General features: G+C 42.4%; 1 protein-coding gene across 1 annotated transcript in view; it reads right to left on the bottom strand.

The window, feature by feature from the left end:
• The window catches only part of erfl3 (Ets2 repressor factor like 3), a 60,732-nt gene that overhangs the window by 9,045 nt on the left and 31,519 nt on the right, over positions 1-20,168 (bottom strand). The window contains exon 2 of the mRNA XM_005455521.4: positions 8,151-8,385. Within this exon, the coding sequence (XP_005455578.1) occupies positions 8,151-8,385 (235 nt within the window). The remainder of the gene's footprint in view (positions 1-8,150; positions 8,386-20,168) is intronic.

Here is a 20,168-nt window from a genome sequence, read left to right as displayed (position 1 = left end):
ATCCACCTCCCCCCTCTTTATCCTGCCCTCTCCACTCATCCCCTGAGGCAGTGGGAGAGATGAGAGAGGGAGAGAGAGGGAGAGGGAGAGAGAGAGAAGGAGAAGAGAGACAAGACAAGCCTGCACTGTTGAAAACATTGTTTATGCCAGGCACAAAGCAGCATGTAATTTCTGCTCTAGGGGAGACACTCACAAGGGCCGGGAAGGAGGGGGAACGAGGGGGACGGACGGACAGAGACAGGCGGGCAGGAAGTGAAGCAGAATTAAAACCACAACAGGCTTGTGATTGAATTAGCTGATGATAGAAAAGTCAATGAGATGTGCTGCGGCCCACATAGGGTCCAATATAAATACAGAGAAAACAAACAAAGTCGCATGCATCTAAAAATACACTCAGCAGCAAGGACATAAAACCTCGAATGTGAATGACAAACGTGTATTGATAGTGAAGATGACAGACGAACTAGAGGTGAGGGAGGCCACTGCGGTTTTGGGGAAGGGCTGGTGGATCATGCTGATATCTATGAGAGGATGACAACAAGTAGAAACAAAATGAAAGGACCAGGGTCGTATAAGGATGACAATAAGTGAGGTGTTTGGTCCCCCCTCCTAATTTCAGATAAACTATGTTCAGTATGGGGTGAGGGGAGGAAGACAGAACAAAAGACACCATGTGGAAAAGAGCCAGAGATGAATAATAACTAATGATTAAATGCAGAGTGGTGTATCAACACAGTGAAATGAGGTGAGTTAAGAAGAACATTCATCAGCATGGGAAGCCCCCAGCAGCCTAGGCTTATTGAAGCATATTTTTGACAGTTTATTAAAGAAGGCTATCTGCTGTATGTTCACCTAGGTATGTAAGACACATCTAGGCAAAACTGTTATTGAACAGAGGTGGTGGCCTGGGACACCAACCATCAGTCTCAAAATCTCTTCCCAGGCAATTCAACCCTGGCTCACGGTCATTGAGGTCACACTCATGTGACCTTAATGACTCACATGATGGCAGGGTGGGTCAACGACTCTCAGGACCACCTACAAAGTGACAACCTCATTAGAGTTTAAATACCTGGGACTCACCATCAGCTTTTATGACTGACAGTGCCTTTCAGATGAGAACGCCTTTAGTCTAGTTGGGTCATTTCATCACAAATAATCATGGGTCTTCTGCTCGACTGTCTCCAATTTGCCTAAAAAATATCATAGTCCTAAGATTGGCTGTATAACCAACCAAATAACCCTAACTAACCAACTAAGTTTTGGTACCTAAACTTAACCATTGAGTGGGTGTGAAAGTTAGAAATTAAGTGCACGAGTTCTGGGCTATTAACTGTTGCAGGTCTGTTAAACATGGCCGAGGGCGCAGGAGGAGCTCCGATCGAAGATTTATCATCTGCAGAAGTGATTACACCACCAGAGGAAGGAGGACTTCGCAGTCATGAGTTTTTTGAGTCATTTAAGATGCTGAACTGTGAAATCAAAGGTTTTATTCTTCACTGTGTTTGTGGTACTAACAAAAAGGTATGACTTCATTCATTGTGCTACGACGTGACATAGGCCTAAATATAAAAAATGTCACAAACACTGTTACACCTGAGCTCACAAGCTGTGGTTTTGATGCAGCTGTATCAAATGTCACATTTATTTCTTTAAAATTACTTTTGGACTTCTTATTAATACATCCTGACTTAGAAAACATTTTTGCTTTGTCCACGTTCTTTATTATGTTCATAATAAACTGGGCATAACAGTCAAATCCTCGAGAAGTTTGCCTCTAAATAAGGATTCAAAAGGTTTTTTTCTTCCTGGAAATGATACTTATATTACCATCTTTGCCTCCTACACATTTAAAATGGGGATCGTTTGACTTTCCCTCTCAAGTCTCTGATGCTACAAGGGTACATAAAGCTGAAACGCAGGGTTGGAAATAGAACAACTTTCCATGTGCTCTGAATGAAGCTGCGTTTAGAGCACATGGTCACCCGGTCTTTCTCCAAGCCCACCCCCCTGCACCGTCATACAGGCAGACAGTCTTTGAAGAGCATTTGAACTCACTTCAAAAGAGAAGAAAGAGATTCTTTGAGTGCCTGTGTTTAGCTGCCCACCGCACTTGCCTTGCACGCACAAATGCATGCATGCACACACATTTCTATCGTATCCTGTGCCATCTCATTCAGACATACTCAAACGCAGGGGTGGATGTGTGCCCCCACTCCAGCATGTATCATCCAGGAGATGCAGCTTTATCCCATTCCCTGTTCTACCAAAAGAGTAGATTGAACAATCAGTGCGAGCATGGATTTAGGCAAAGCCTTCGGGGAAACAGAGGGGGAGGCTTTCTATCAACTCACTTGTTACTGCGAGTGATTTTAGGCCAGGGATTATGGCTGCGATTACACAGACGTGCTGGGGTCCAAAACATTATGATCAAAGCATGGAAACACACACCGGAGTGCAGCAACTAAATAGCAGTGAACAGACAGAGAAATTTCAGAAACCCGTGCTCGAAACCATGTTTTTACAAAGCAACCCTTTCCAGGCCCTTCTGGGGGATCCTGAGGTGTTCACAGGCCAGATGAGATGCATGATCTCTCTAAAGGGGCCTGGGTCTCTTCCCAGTTTGGTTCGCCTGGAAAACCTCTAGAAAGAAGCACCCAAATATCTAACCTATGGTGGAATCTCGTTGGGACCTCTTGTATTTAGGAGCTTATTCTTTTGGTCATTCCCCAAATCTCATGACCAGAGGTTAGGGGTGGAACTTTCTTTGTATCATTTATCCAAGCACTGATTTTCCTTAATGCTTAAATTCAGGTTTGCAGCAAGGCTGGAGCCTACTCCAGCTGTCACTGGGTAAGAAGCAGGCACACCCTGCCCAGGTCGCATCATAGGGACTCAGACAATCAGTCACACCTACAGTCAAGTTAGAATCACTAATTAGCCTAATAGTGCATTCCAGATGTAGTTGGAAGCCCCAGTTCGAGATTGGGTGTAGTTTGATACAACCACCATCTCCACACTCAGAAGATATCTTATGTGTCTTACATAAAAACTCATTAACACGTGCATTGGATGAGTATAGATACCCACATGCATCATATTGCAAATGCAAAAAGTTGAATTGCCTTAAAAGGTTAAGGCAGTAATTTGTGATTAAATATAAAGTACTTGCAGGTTTAGTTCAAATACTGAGGTTGGGCTAAAGACCTGTCCACTATTCCCACTTTTTCCATAAATTAATATTATGATATCTGTATAAAATCTTTTCCACTATCTCTCCATATGCACACACAAATGTCAGCACTAAAAATGACATGAATCACCCGCTCACGTGCACGTGTGTCTGCACAGGCTGTGCCTTGCCATTGTTGGGCTGTAAATAGGAGCTGACTGTGACAGGAAGTTGGGATTACAATGCTCCCCATGCGTCCCATGTTTATTTTCTGCCTCTTTCGTCAGCGTTGGCTGTTACACACAAACACACACACATCCCAGCTAGATCTTCCTCTACACATATGCACACATACACACACACCAGCTGCTCACACTCAGGTGTGTACAAATTACAGAGATAAAAAGTCCTTTGTGTGGGAGCCACATTTGACAAGTGTTTACTGACTCAAAAAAAGGAAATTAAATGCGTTTGCGTTGGTTGGGTGGGGGCGTGATGAGCATATACATGGCATATACATGGTGTGTGTTGGTGTGTGAAGAGGAAGATCGTGTCAGGGTCCGATCAGGCCAGTCACATGCTCGGCGGGTACAATATATGTAGTCGAGCACACTCTGGTGTGTGCGTGCTTTCCACCCTCATAGAAAACAGAGGCCTCATTCAGTGGGGACAAAGGCATACACACAGTGCTCATGTATGCTAAACACATACATGCTGCAGATCGAGACAATGGAAAGACAATGCACATATGTTGAACACTAAGTGATACAGTGGTACTGTCGCTGGGTGCTCCCTCTGCACTTTCTCTCTGGCCCTGGGTGTTTCCACACAAAGCAGTGCAACAGTTAAAGACCTTCTGACCTACAAACAGGCCCAGCCAGCTGAGTGAGTAACAGGGTGTGCATAGGCAGCAATATTTCCTGCAGCCTGCTGTTTACATGTGGTCATCGGGTTACACTTCTTGAACACCAATCACAACCAGTTTTACTGCTGATTTTTTTTTTTTTTTTTTTAATGGCTACTGTATTTCAGGAAAAGACAGGCCAAGACACGCAAACATGGTGCCAGCTTGGCCTAGTTCTGCTGGATTACTGAAAAATAAGAATCATAAATAGTTGGTTTATTATACTTTTAAAAAGAAGAAAGTTGCTTTTTAATACTAAGTGGATTTCCTTGAACTTTAATCAGCTGATTACACTAAATAAATGTGGACATTGACTTTTACAGAGGGTCTAAAGGAAAGACAAATTTAGACCATTATTGCAAAGCTGCATGTGGGACAGTAATCACTTTAGAGCAGTTGTCTGGTTTCAATAATTGATGGACGTTAAAATTGTCATTGTAAATAAAATATTAAAATATGATTAATTGCCCCAAAAGTAATCAAAAACAGCGTATTGTGTGTCAGACTCACTGCCTCAGCTTCCTCATCCTCCTAGTTAGAAGGGTTTTATCTCGCTACTCTGTGCGTTTGTCTGATTACAGGAGTGGTTTCAGGGAGTCGGACTGTTAGCTTTCAGTTTCAGCGACTGTCTTCTTCCAGCACTTGTTTTTGCTACTTGAACAATTTTCTAACTTTGTCTGCTCTCCTCTGCTCCTGTTTTTGGCTTGCCTGGCCCCCGCCTCTGAACCACTCCTGCTCCAACTGTGTTCTCCATAGTCGCCACCTCACTTAACTACTCCACTCTGGATTAATTATCCTCCCCGATTCGACAATTCCACCTAGCTCGGCCATTCCTAGGGCTTCCACCTCAACTCAGTTAAGATTGCTTCAACCACAGATCAGTAATCTCTATCCTCCAACCACTGGTTCCTCCCTCTCAGTTAGTGCTTACTTCCACACATTTATAAATAAATCCCCATAAAAAATCTGAAGTCGTGTTTTCTAGTTCCGTCCCCATGTTAACTGCATGTTCTCATGTAATTTTAGCCTACAATAAAACAATTGTTGTTCTATTTATGCACACTTCTACAGTGGCAACCTTCCAGCTGTGGTGTCCCATCACAATTAAATAAATGTTGGCAATGAAGCAAGCGCTTAAAACATGTGTTCCAGCATCCATGCTTGGCCGAGAGTCTGCATAATGGTGCATTTGTGCATCTGAATGCACACATGCGCCGTGTTGGTAATCTTTACCAGCTGTGCATGGCAATCCCGCTGACCTCTGACCACTAACGCTGGCTGCTGACTGGCAGGCAGGGGACCTGGAGGTCTCAAGGAGCTGGGACCTCTTAGCGTGATTGCACTCATTAAGCCAAAACTCTGCAATGAATGATTGGCAAAAGGCTTCATTTGCCCTAAGTTTACTTCATGACAGCAAAGAGTGGTGCAAGGACTAGGAGGAAGGTTTAAGTCATGGTCTTTTCATCAGTGGAAATCTTTATTTCTCCAGCCTATTGACTTATTTCTCATGATTAAATTGGAGCTGAGGATTATAGATTGCGCCCGTTCTTTGATTCATTAACTCCACCTGAAATGTCAGGCAGCACTGATCTCAACGCTTAAGACTGAAGATCTAACAAAAGAGCGACAGCCTGAATTTGTTTTTCTCTTTGATTCGGTGATTCGGTTTGATTCGGTGCAACAGAACAGAACAAACTGATTCATTATCAAATTAAAAAACAGGACAGTCTAACCTCTTAACGTCCACACGCACATTTCCACGCATATAAACACACACTCGCGCAGTGTGAGTGTAATCCTCTCAACAGGAGTGGGAATTTCACAGTGGCCGTGGGAGCGGGAGGCCAGGATGACGCATGGGCCGAGGCTGCGTCCCATCGATGGAAAGCCAACACACATACGCTCAAGTCTGCACACAATACAGTGGTCCTGATTAAGGGAATTTCCACCATGTGCACGGCAGACAGGAAAGAACAAGATCACTGAGGTAAAAATAATAATTACACAGTCCAAAGTGATAAAACGAACACTTCAAAACAAGCCCGCCTTTTAATTGTGTGTGCATGTGTGTGTAGGCTAACTGCCACATGTCGACTGTGGTCGCCATTATTAGCAGACTCCAGGTTTTCTCCACATGAAGGACGCGAGGTGGCCTGTTTTCCAACAGTTTACTCCATATGGGGACTGTTACCATGCACACGTGCCTGTTTTATAACTTCATCGGTCTTCAGTGCCACTAATCCTGTTGCCACATTACTATTAATGTGTCTTGAGAGGCTTCATTTCGAGCAGTGAAGGAGCTCCGGTGTCAAATCAGGTGACATCGCAAAGGTGCATGTTTGTTTGTGTGTGTGTTGTTTTGTTGACTGTCCTTATCGCTATAAGCCAGCTCACTTTAGAGGGAGACGACCTGGCTGCTGGAAGCTGGACGAGGACACAGGAGTGAACTCCTGTGTGGGGACCTTGTTGATAATCAGGCTCTAAGGCTAGTCCATCAGAGGGCACTAAGACCCACTATATATAAGCACTTAGTGGAGCTTGAGCTCCAAATCTGTTACAGCAGCAGAGGATGGACGTGCCATAAATACAGAGCCTGACCAGAAATATCCCCATCCACGTTCTTTTTCTCTCTAATTCAGGATTTCTAAATCCAGATTGCAAGTCTGAATGTTTGTATGCGCACATAAGAAGTCCATGTTAATTCCCCCTGTCCCCAGAGGATACCATCTGTAGAAGTTATCTTAATCTCAGCAGTGTAAATGAGCGTACATAAGCCTTCCCAGCCCCAAATTAAGCAATTCAAAGCATTTCCCTCCTTTAATGGCCTATGTGGCTTTCTTTAAAGTGCTTAGCCTAATCTTGGCTCTGTTTGCCAGTACACAACAAGACACAGTGAATGAGATACAGTGCTTACAGCGAGCAGCTGAGAAGAGCCCCGTGGGGTATGTGATCCCTGTAATATTCAGCTCTGAATATGCTGAAAGTTGTTGTTAACATGTAACTTCTATTGGTTTTTCATCTAGCCATCAATACTGCAAACTAAAGTCTATTTATAAAAGCCAAATAACAAACACAATGAAAAGCAGCTGCTCTGTGGCTCAGATTTGACTTGTTTTATAGGGTTTTTTGGTCTTAATGCCATTTCCTTTACCAACATGCCCCAACTTGATTAACCTAAGACGTAGGAAACACAATTCAAAAATCAGGAATAAGTGAGTTTATTCAGAATAAACTCAACCAATCATTGGACGGGCAATTTCAAATGCACCCCGAATCTTCACAAAAAGCCACACTGGAAATAATCCACAGGTACAAATCAGATGATAAAGTCAGTACTTGACATTAAAGGATCACTGGTGTTAACTGATATTAATAATCAACAACCACAGGAAACTCTTTCATAGTTAAATTTGCTCAGGTCAGTGGGATTTAAAGCCAATGAGGTCACCAAATACACCCTGAAAAAACCAAAGTCCACACATGCCAAATTTCCCCTGAGGATTCTAACGTGTCCGCTGTGAGGTCATTATATCACACTACATAAAAACCAAAAGCATTTTAGTTTACTAAAATAAAAATATAAACCAGACTTTAAGAAAAAATCTGTTCAAGCTGTGGCCAGCAATTCTCCTTCTTTGCTTGGAGCAACCTGGACAAGTTCATGCCTTGTTTACTAAAAACAAAACATTAAATTGAGAAAATTATAAACTGACAAGAATGAAAAGTTAACCCTACAAGCAGGCTGGCTGTCTCCTGAATGAATGATAGGCTGGAGCAAAGTTGTTAAACCCAGTGCTGCTGAGGGGTTAGTGTAGCGCTCTCCACTGCACACTGTGTTTGTCAAAGCTGGAACAGCTGTTTGGCACGGGCCTAGGTGTAGCCCTCAGTGCATTAAGCCTCAGACACACCACTGCAGATGCAAGAAGGAAAAGATTCTGTCTTTCTAAAATTAGTTAATATATGTCAATCAATACTAAAGATAATCTGTTTTGACAGTCCTTTTGTTTTAGCAACTTTACTTTTATGTGTGAAAATAACTGTTTACGGTAACAGTATATTTCTCAGTCATCATACCTCAGAGCCCTGCTCAGTTTATCGTAGTTCATTTGGGGTTTGCACTTCCTGGCCCCCCAGAGTCGAGCCACTTCATCTGGATCCTTGATGACAAACTCGCCATAGTCCCCCTGCCAGGCGATGACATCATGATACTCCTCTTTCCTGAGCAGCTCCAGGATGAAGTGCCACAGCTGGATCTGTCTGGAACCGGGGCTTGACTCGGGCTTGTAAGCCCATTCTGGGAAGGCGAACCCTGTAATACAGAGATAAAAAGAGTGGGGGTATTAGTGTTGGGTGGAGGGGGGTCATTCGAGCCTTGCCAAGAACAGTGAATGGCGATGTAGAGAGCGCGGGTCGTATTCATAAATTCTAGTAAAAAGACATCTTTTTGGATGAACTGAAGTGCACCCGGATGACTCGCCTTTTGTCTCTGTAGGGAAATACATGCTATAGAAAACTAGTTTAAAGGAAGGCAAAAGAAAAGACTAAGATATGATTACAGTTATGAGTCAGGAGCAGTTTCAGGTGACTGCTCTAACAGGGAAAAGAAGATTACAGGTGTCTGGCCAAGTATAGATCACATAAAACAGTGCAGCCTAGTACAGAGTGCAGTGCTCTCATTCATACTGTCCTCACTACTCTCCAAGTCCTCCCTGCATTTCCAGCAAGAAAAAAAAAGATAAACTGCAGGGCTTTTTTCTAAAAATACTTTCTCTTTTATTGGGCAGTTCGACCCTGTGAGAAGTAAAAGTTAGACCTGGGAAAAATATGTAAGAGGACAGAAATGTCAAAAATACCAGCAAGAGAAGAAAAGAGTAAAACAGACGAGATGAAGCACAAACACACACTCACATTTTTACATTTGTGACTTATTCTAATAATCAACACCTCACACCAACCCAGTGGAAATTTCTGAAATCTCAAAGGTCTAACATGTTTCTATAAGATTCGTTTACACCAGTTACATTTTATTCACTTTAACTGTTTAGATGACTGTCCTGATGACACAAAGCACATCTAATTTTTGATAACAGTAGAGGTAATAATACAGGTGATGGATCTATATCTCCAGAGCCTCACAAGGCCCCATTTTTAGTGGCTACCTGTGACTATGACAAGTTTGCATAAGTGAGTCACAACTTCATTTGCACCAGATGAAGATAAACTGCTAGTTTGTGGCTAGTTATCAAATCCAATTGTTGAGGAAAATAGAGAATTTATCAGTATGCCTTCAGGTTAGCTAGGTTTTAATGCTGCTGGCTTACAGGTTTGCTTGATCTGCATCTAGAGCTTTAGTCAAAATAAAGCTTTATTTTTTGTTATCAAAGTAGGCTAAGTTTAGCCTAATTAATAGCTTAACATTGCCTAAATGTGCAAACAGAAGTTTTCACTTTAATCTTTTTCACTTTAAGTGAAACCTATTGCCTCATAGTAATCGTGATAGTCTAATCTACGTTCATCATTGTGTCACAGTCATTATAAGGCTCACATATGTTTTGCAGCCGACTCCTGAGCTAATGCATGTGCGATGAAACAAAAAGCAAGGATGTGAGAAGAGAAGCAACCTAAACCTCTTCAGCACTCTGATCCATATTTTCTTGCTACATGACTGACTCAGCGGCTCTTATTAGTAATCGGTGCATGCATGCCTCGACCTGCTCAACCCCAGCATGCCCCCTGTAACTTTAATTGTCTTAATCTGTACCGTCTGAAGCTTTGGCATAAAACGCATTCCTCTGCTGTGATTAGGTCACAATTTCACCAGAGTGGCTCTTTACAGGAAACACACACGCACACTGAAACTACAACACTGAAAGCTGCAGCGTTAGTGGGCTTCATGGAACAGTTAGGCACACGAAAAACCTTTCCACCTCTCCTCCACCTCTTTCCTCTCATGCTGTCACTCTTTCCTCTGACTGTAGCAAAACAACATGGCCAGTCATCTCCCCTGCCTATCCCTCCATCTCTCTCTCTCTCTCCACCCTCGGCACGAAGGAAATGCAGAGCAAGAGACAGGCAGAATGAGACTGTGGGCGTGGGTATATGACTGTTTGCATGAGCATGTGTGCGCCCAAATGTACGAGTTTGAAAGAGTTTGTGTGCCAGCGCGCGCGTGTGTGTTTTTGAAAATGTTTGTGCAAGTCTCCCACTAACATTCTGTCGCCTGGGTGGTCAAGAAAATGTGACACGACTGAGCAAAACAGACTATCGCAGTGTAATATTTAGCCACACGTATCCTGGACTGAACTTTTATTTTATCAACAATTATCATCGGAGCTCTGACAGACGCTCCGGTGAGGAGGTTGTCTCGCTGAAGAAATAGCATCCACCCTGCTAAAGTGTCATTATGCGAGACATTTAATGCCTTTCGATCCTGCCGATACAGTCTGTGTGATTTTTTTGTGTGTGCTGCAAACGGCACAAAAGCGTCAGATTACTCCGAAAAACTAGCCGAGCAGAAGGACCTGCGTGTAACATCATGCAATGCCATGAAAAGGCTCCTGCGTGTTTACTCTATATTATGCTTTCAGTCCACTGCGTTGCCACATGTGACACAGTGGATTAAATTAAGAAGCGTTTCTCATAATTTATCTGATGGAAGAATGCTGTAACTACCACAGATATTGCCCTAATAAAACTATATACCCTAGAGTTAAATCAATACCTTTCTGACAGTAATGAGGGTTTATTACATGGATATTATTTTACAAGCGACATGGGGGTCAGTGGTGCCAGCAGCCATAATCATCCTGCATGCACTGTGCATTTATTTAAATGCAATCTTAACAACAAGCTCCTGTATATGGATCTTAATACCTGATTAACGTGTTTGAGATGCATGGTTGGCTTCATCCTCCTTTGGCAAGCTGATAAACAGCTGAGAAATTAGCAAATGAAAAACCGTATTTCATTTTTTTTAGCCCTTTGAAAAAAGACTTACTCCATGGTGTAGTAGTTCGAGACTGGGAGGAAGCACAAACGCAGCCTCAAAACTAAAACCAGTTATTTTCAGGGGGTCACCAGCTAGTGCACTCCTAGTGTTGGTCATCAAGCATGGATAAATGGGTGGGCTTTGTCAGGAAATACATCTGGCATAAAAATGTGTGCCAAATCAAAACACGTACATCCATCCGCTGTGGTGATCCACTGCAAATAAGGGAGCAGCTGAAAGTTTCTGGCCTTTTGAAAGCAGAAAGCAAATTATCCCAAGCATTGAAGACACTGCTGAGAATCCATAAAAAGTAGTGGTGCCATCATTACGATGAGTGCTGAGAACTACGGAAGCTGCTGTTAGTGACCTCTGCCCATATCTACTATTAGTGCTGAGCTTCCCTCAGCAGTTTATGATGCTTGAATACATAGATCAGGAGTGTGATGACTGACAAAGCACTGAGAGGACTAATGCAAATCAGGAGCTGCATGATACTGAAGATGAAAATGAACTTCAGGCCATCTGGAAAACTATCTCTGGTTAACGTCTCATGCTTGATTTTCTCTTACAGCTGAATATAGTTGATAGAGCTGTCTTTATGTCTGTTGCTGGAGCTTAAGTTCTCATTTCTCTAGGCTATAGCTAGTATAGCTTTCACTATGGTATTAAACTGTTTAGCTGGCTGTTGGCCTGTTGTATTTGATATTTGTTTTGTATCTATAAAGTTAGGGGGGGAAAAGCATGAATCAATATCTCCCTGTCTTGTTTGCTACAAATTAGATTTTATTTCAACTTAAAGTGACACAATGTTAGCGTGAGGCCTTCTGTGTGTGTACAGAAATGCACAGCATATAAATAGCAGAGGACCTATGAGTTAGAGATTGGTTAATAAACAGGTCCAAATCATAAGATTATGGACTTTTAGGCCCACCGATGGATTTGCTAGATGACAACCTGAGGCAGAGATAAATAGCCCTGATAATCTCTTCTGCAGTAGCCTCCTCTCATTCAAAGCACATCTGCCAGACATCTATAAATCTGTCTGTAAGCGTTGCCATTGAAGCCTTTCATCACCTTGAGTAACTTCACTAGTGCATTTAGGCTTCCTTCGTTTTTTTTAGACTAAAAAATAAAACCAGAAAAGGAAAGCGCTCTTCCTATGTGTCTTCTTACTCATCTAATGTAGGCTCTTCTCACCACCTTTTCTTGGTGGTTTTCCTCCACAGTGTATTTGCGAGACATGGTCAGTGAATCATTCAGTCATCCCACCTACTCAGGAGTCATTTTGTGATTGAAAAGAAAGATTTTTGAATATCACTCAAAGTATGTAGAAGATGCCTACACATTTTCCTTCTACAAACTCCAGACAGGATCTTATCAGCGCTGACTCTTATGTAGATAGTGGGTGGCCAACGAACGGCAGCTGTGCAGGCAGCCAGTTTGTTTAAACTAAAGATTATTGTTCCTTATAACAAACATCGCAATGTGTGAAATGACCATGGGTGTAAAAAAAAAAAAGCTGCATAAAAGCTGCAAACTGTGTCATCCGTGGCTGTATATTCTCAGACTTTCCAGGTTTGCATATGTAGGTAGCAGTTAACACGCAAATGGCACCACACTCACTCACTGTCATTTTATTTCCTTTTTCATTTCCCACCCCCCTCTTCCTCCTCCTCCTCTTTCTCTTTCGAATATTCAAGTAAACACGTTTGGCATGATCAAACCCTACAGTCACAGGGGAAGAGACCTGGGGCTATCATAAACACACTGGCTCACTGAGCGTGCTGCTGCAACGATTTAAAAAAATAAAATAATCACCCACACAAACACTCCCACTGAACATGACAACACAATCTTTCCAGACAAAGGAAAAAATACTTTTACCTCCCAAATAGACTTAAATGTGTGTAGCTGATGGCTAAAAGATGTGACTGAAAAGAAATGTGTGAGCAGTGCAGAACATTTGTTAACAAATGACCCCTGAGATTCTGCTTTAAAGCAAGATTAAGGGTTAAAACGGGACCTTTCACATGCTATAACTTGTTTTGACCAGCCAGCTATCCCACATGATGATATGATCTCTTAAGAGTTTACACAAAATGCACCTTTTGAAGTTTTCTCTATAGAATTATCAGAAAACAGATAAAGGTCAAATGTTTGTTTCTGTTACTCAACATTGTAAATTATAAAATGGTGCAGTTTTGCTGTTGAAATTATAATACTTTCCATGATGCTTAAAGTTGAGGGGGGTGCAAGATTTCAGCTTTAAATTATGACACTTGGGAGTGGGTGTAAAATTGATTTGGTTGCTGTTTTTCAGCCTTGAAAATTGTGGCTATCTCCTGTATTTAAGAAGATAAGAGGGTTTAAAAATGTTGGAAAAGATAGTGTGAATTCAAAAGTAGCAAATTTAGACAAACCTTTGTGATTTGAGGGCGTGTAATGCAGAATATTTTTATAGTATGAAGAGAAAATTTGTCATAGTGTCAGTAAATATGCCAAAGCTGACTTGGAGGGGGTCAGGTTGTCACAGATTTGATTGATTTTATCTGGAATGGCCCAGATTACTGTTTACTGGGAGCCCTACTGTCTGCAGGGAGTTTTTATGAATGTCCAAGCAAGGCTCTTAAAAAAAAAACAGAAAGAAAGAAAGGAAGAAAAAGAAAATGCAAAATAAACCCCAAAGGGAAAGTAAAGAAAATAGTATTGCTGCTATAGCAAATATTGTGCTGGCAGTGACTCTGTGTGAAGATACATCCGTAATGATTTTTTTTTTTGGACTTTGGCAGCGGTCACTGTACAGACACATCACACTTCAGGTCACTGGGTGAAACTGATACACAGCAAACACTTAGAAGACCGGCAGCTACAGCATGTGTGAGAAAAAAGAAGACATTTCCAACTGAAAACGACACATTATCGGCCTTTCATATGCATTGCATATGTCGGTGATGTTTATAGAGCGCAAACATGACAAATTATTTGGGTGCACGTGTATTATAAGCAAAGCTTATTGTAGAAAAAATTCAGGTAGCAGATTTTCACTTGAGTGCTGCAAATGTCAAACGTCAGTTCATATCAGCCGTTTTGGTTTTACTTTACTGAAACCACAGGATGGTTGGGAAACCAGACCTCGACACAAAGCTGCTGAGGCCAAAGGCTGTTTGAGGTAAACGATGCATCCTTGCAACGTGAGGTGTTTACACAACACACAAAATGAAGAGTCCTCGCACACAAAACCAGCAGCTGACTGGCGAAACCTTCCGCAAGTAAAAATCATTTAACTTGCATGAGTAAAAAGAGCATTTACTTTTAGTTCTGAACGAGGAGTTTGGCAAGCTGCAAGAGAGGTGCAAAAGGGTACTGTTATTTTAAAAGTAAAGTCTCATCTAATACTGTATATACTGCCGCTGTGAAGATATTTATGTTCGCTATGTATATGTACTATGTTTAGCATATAGATTTCTTCAAGGATAAATGAAGTTATAATATTCAAGAGAGGTTACTCCTCCACATTGGAAAGAGCCAATTGATGCGCTTCAGGATCTGATTAGCATGCCCCTAAGGTGATGTGTTTAGACCATGTCCAACTGGGAGGACACCCAGGAGCAGACCCAGGACAAATTGAAGTGCTGAATTATGGCAGAAAACTTTGCTAAAACTATGATGCATTGCTGTCGTTTGCGTTTTATGCAAAAATTCCTCTCTTAAACCCCCGCCACAAAAAGCCCCCTGTTATTTTTATTATTATTGTTGTTTTTGTTGTTTGTCTGTGTACATTAATTTTTTCATTTAGTGGCAGCAGTGTTGCTAAAAATAAATGCTAAGCCCAGTGATTCACTGTCAAGAGCAGCAGCGCTTTAAAAAAACAAGAGCTACGAGCGCAATGCACCGGCATGCATGTATGTTCTTTACATACATCATGGTGTCATGTATAACTCATCGGTTACCTGTCAAATCCTGAACACCAAAGACCTCATATGATGCGTGGCCTGTGCTGTTAGAGGACAAAGCATAAGCGACTCTCTTTAGTGACCCTGTGAGTGAGTGTGTGCGTGACAGAGATGGTAAGGATTATGTTTAGAGGAATGCTGAGAGCAAGAACAGGTGTCTTTGTCCTTCTATCCACTCAGCCCAAGCAGTCCTGAGTCACAGAGGATCAGCTATCACACACACACACACACACACACACACACACACGTGTGCACGCTCCGATCTGTTTCAGTCTCATACACCTAATAGGAGAAGTTCAGCTGGGAATTTTGGGAATCGGTGTGTGTGTTTTAGCATACAACCTGTGTAGATGACTAACACAGGGAAAGCAGGAGTAGGGAAGAACTTGCAGTGCATGACCTAACCTCCACCCACCACCACCACACTTAACCTCTTTGACCTCGACTCTCCGTCTATTTGGCTCCCTTCCTCCCTCACCACTCTCCCTCCCGGGGGAGACACCAGATAGCCATTACAGCATACACACACACACACACACACACACACACACACACACACACACACACACACACACACACACACACACACACAGACTCTGCATCAATAATGTAGAAAATGGTGTGGCAGTTGACGATGGGGGTGCGCCTAATCTCTGCCCTGGGACACTGGAGAGAGTGTGAGTGTGTCAAAAAGTGTGTGTTGTGAGTTGGGACAACTGAGGGGCAGGTGGTAGAAAGTGATGCAAAAGGGACAGAGAAGAGGAGCAGGAGGGGGAAGGGAGGGAGGGAGTAATGGGGGTGTTGCTGAAGTGAAAGAGAAGAAGGCAAGACGAGATGGGGTGAGCTCTAGGACAAGAAGAGAACAGAGAAAAGAAAGTAGGAGAAAAGAGACAGGGGAGGGAGATCTGGGAAACAAGAGTGGGATAAGAAAGAGAGAGAGACAATGGCTCGAGTGGGAGAGGAGAGAGGGGGTGGATGGAGGGAAGGGGGGGATTAAGGGAGCGATGAGATCATAGCTCGTCTGGTAGTCTGTTGTCATCCAGGTCAGATTGCTTATCCCCTCCCCTCCTCCTTCACTGCTTCTCTCCTTCCTCCTTCTCCTCTCTGAGAGTGCGGATGCCTCTTTTCCTCCGTGTGATATTGGCGGCAGGCCCCCTAGCAGACTTCTAACACTGCTGCTATTCCAGCTATGTGTGCTGCTCACCAGTCCAACAATGACTTCCACAATGCAAGAGGAGAAGGAGGGGCCCAAGGAGATGAAAGCTAGTAAGTGAGGAAAGAGTGGAAGGGAGAGAAAGATAAACAGCACAAGACTCATGAAGAAGGAGAAATGGTGCTGAGCTGCTAGAGAGCTCTCCTATAGATGCCCGCTCAATAAGTCGCAGCTTCTCACGAGGATCGCTTTTCGTGGAGTTTATAATTAATTTAATCTGTCGCTGCAGTTTTTACCACCCCTAATCTGCGTCTTCTCTCTCCTGTGTAACCCCAAAAGCCATTCTGACAACATTACCCAGCAATCATGGTTACAAGAGTGCTGTTATCCTTCCCATTAGAACATGCTGTGGTATGACAGCAATAGCTGTACATGATGACACTGTTTCCACATACAATTTAATTCCAGTCAGATCCTCTCTTACACGGCAAAAACTATAGCTCAGGGACTACATGAACATTTATGAATATGCATGGATTTCATTTAGTCGTAATCAAGAAAAGGAGAAGTCTATAAAGGAGTACATTTAGTATCTAGTACATAAATCAATTGGAAGAAAAGTTCATCATGCAACTGATGAGGCAGCTCCTGTCCCAAACCATTTGGTAACCATTTAGTTTTTGCTGTGTTACAAAAACAAAGAAACATGCATTTCATTTTCTTGATGGAATAAACCGATGCATTCCTCCATCTACACTTTACATGGAGACAGTGTTCACATTTATCCAGTGATGATGAAGTCTTGACTGGGTAGATGCCATACTTCCCAGGGAGTTTCTGATCACCTTGACCAAAAATGCCCCTTGGTCTCTGCTGGTGAAATTATCTGCCAATTAACAGGAAAAGTGACTGCCTGGATCACCAGCCTGGGACTCAATTGCCAAGAAGGGCAAGAGCTGATGGGAAGGAGGCAGAGACAGACGGGCAGTCAGACAAAGTATAGGAGTGAGAAAAAAGACGAGGAGGAGAGATTCCCAGAGCTGTGAGTCCTACTCAGCAGCAAATCAACTGACAGGCCTGTGCCAAACTAACAGCAGAGTTGCAGACTCAGGGTTTTTATATGGGGACTCTGAACAGCCATTAGCGGCAGTTGGCTGGCACCGTATTGCTTTAACTCAACCCAGCTTTAGTGTGGATGTGGGAAACAACTAGTGTAAGTGTGTTTGTGTGTGGACGAGGAGGGGTGAGGTCAGTGTCGGCTCACTCACAGCCTGTAAAAGCACTAAAACTGAGAGACAGTCGGTTGGTATTTGCCTGTAGCACATTCATATACACGGCCTTGTCTTTGTCACAGATGCTTGGATGAGTGAAACAGCCTGAAGCGCTGAGCAGAGGGAACAGAGGGGACAGAAACTGGATAATAAAAGGCTCAAAGGGGTGAGACAGAGAAAGCAAGACTGAAAAGAGGGAGAGAGAGGAGGGCGGGCTCCACGGGAGCAGGAGGAGGAGGAGGAGGAGGATGGTAATCAGAGCCCATATGCCTGAATCCCAAAGTGTCTGGACTCTTCCCACAAAGTCCATTAAAAATTCATTAGGACCAATACTAGAAGAAGAGTGGAAAAGTGAGACATACAGAGAGAAAAGACAGGAACACGACAACCTGTCACACGAGGAAAGACTGAAGGGAAAAGTTTTGACTGCTTTAATCTTTTCTTATTCAAAATAAATGTAAGATTTTCTTCTCAATATGAACTTCGAGAAAAATATAGTCCAGATGTTTGTTTTTTGAAGTCATTAAAGACACAGACACCTAGATGCCAAAATTGATTATCTTTCAAGCTGTTCATTGTATGGTTTATTAAAGACATTTTCAGATAGCTTCAGACAGTCCCACAAAATACTTAAGTCGATCCTATCAGAGTAAGGAAAACCAGTAAATCTTGATTGGAAGCAGAGAATATTTGGCATTTTTGTTCTAAAATTGATTAAAAAAAGCAGCACAACTATCATTATTTGCTTTCTTTTCAGTTGGATCAGAGAGCTAGTTAATTAGAAACTGATTTCTAACATCTCTGAACACATAAGCAGTCAGGATTAGAAATATAAAAAATAAATAAATAAAACTCGGAATAAATGTCCTTTTTTTTTAACTTCAGCAGTACTTGAGTTAGATGTTGTTTGACTTTTTTTCGCAAAGGCTTGAAATCGGTGCGGTTTTACGAAAACATGCTGGGAAGGTTTTATTTGTTGGGAAACAATTATCCAGAGGAATGCAGCTTGTTGTGAATAATCCAGATGGAGGGTAATTTCCCTTGGAGAACTTGCTCTTGCTGGAGGTCTTGCCCGAGCCAAGAACATTCATGCCCTGCACCTCACCTGGTGCCACGAAGGCAAATTAGTCACAAAAACGCGCAAACATCAAGTAACCTTAGAGGTCACCACAGTTTATGCTTTCCATAGGGTCTTACTTACTGCTTTATAGCAGCCAGGAGAAAGAAACAGAGAAGCGGCAAAGGAGTAGAGAGTGCCTTGTGGCCTTGGAGAGGCCAAAAATAGCACCACACACACACACACACTCTTAAACACACTGGGGTTATTGTTCAACAGTGGGTGAGCCAAAGAGAGAGAGAACGAATACACAGCATGGACCGGGGGAAGAGGGAAAGTACAGAAGTGCGATGAGGACACAAGTGACACAGAGACTGAGGACAGGATGATGTAAGATGAGCAATTTGGTCTCCTTGCTTCTCTCGGCTCGGTGCTGCGCAGCGCGTCTTCTAGTGCGCACAGACGTCTTTTCCAGGAAACCGAGGGGAGGAGCAGTAAAGAGGAAGAAAATGCACAAACGTCCATAGGGACTCTCTCTTCCAGAACAAGCCCTCCAGGTCTGGTTTACATGCTCCACTGCTAAACTGTAAAGGGCTTGTTAAGTCACAACATAAATACCCATTAGTTTAGGGCAAGACTATGAAGAGAGTGTGGTTCGGGTTTTACTCTAATTGAGCAACTGACTAAGCACTAAATTAGTGTGTTTTAGTGCTGGTACAGTTGATTTGCACATTTCAGGAAATGACTTTGAAAGCTGCAGAGTGTCAGTCAGCATAAAATAGATGCATAAGTTCTGATTAACTTCAGACACCCTGAAGAAAGTTTAAAGTAAGGCATGAGCTACAGCGTTTTCAACAGAGATTCGGTATTCCCAACTTTAATAAAAATAAAAAATTATAATCAGTATCGGATCTGTCTGAAAGCTGGGAAATCTGTAAAAAAAAAAGTACTCTTAGAAATTATTCCTAAGTGTAGCATAAAAAATATAACAGCAATTTCTGCTGTTAAGGATCTCTTAATCAAAATGATGTTTTGGAGTAGTGTGGGATCGTGGGAGTTGTTCTGGAGTTTAACTTGGTTTTTGTTAAATAAATAATGGCACAGTGTAATCTGTGTCATGTAATGATTTATCTGAGATTGTATTTATGTCATTTTAGAACCTGCGAAAGACGATATGTTTTTTTAATTACGTCCTAATACTGAAGCTTAGCATCAAAAGAGGTTGTACTTTCTTTTTCCCATCATTTATACTGTGAAAAAAGTGACTAGCTCAAATCGGCCAGTGGCTGGCCAGTGAATTTGTTCAGCAAACTTTTTTACTGATCATTGAATCTTTTATATATTCCTCAACTGACTAAACACCGGGCAAAACCAGACACAATAAATATTTAATTACCCTAGAGAAGTTGCCTGGATGCTAAAGATGCTGACACAGTTCGTGAGAGGTTGAATTTAGGACCCAGGAGTTTGGCATCTAAACACATGGGACACCTAAACAAACACTATCTCTCTTTTTCACACAGTAACAGAAGGAATAAAACAGGAAACAAAAACAAAAACTCACTGTCAGGCACAAAAAGTGTGCCGTTCCAAAAATACACAGCACTGTCCAAACACAAACAGGCACAAAGCCCCAGGGCACTGCACCTGATGCGCTCTCAGGTGAGCTG

The sequence above is a fragment of the Oreochromis niloticus genome, linkage group LG11 (genome assembly GCF_001858045.2).
Source record: "Oreochromis niloticus isolate F11D_XX linkage group LG11, O_niloticus_UMD_NMBU, whole genome shotgun sequence".
Classification (NCBI taxonomy): Eukaryota; Metazoa; Chordata; class Actinopteri; order Cichliformes; family Cichlidae; genus Oreochromis; species Oreochromis niloticus.
Note: the sequence above shows the minus strand (reverse complement) of the source record. Positions and strands in the feature narration are given on the sequence as shown.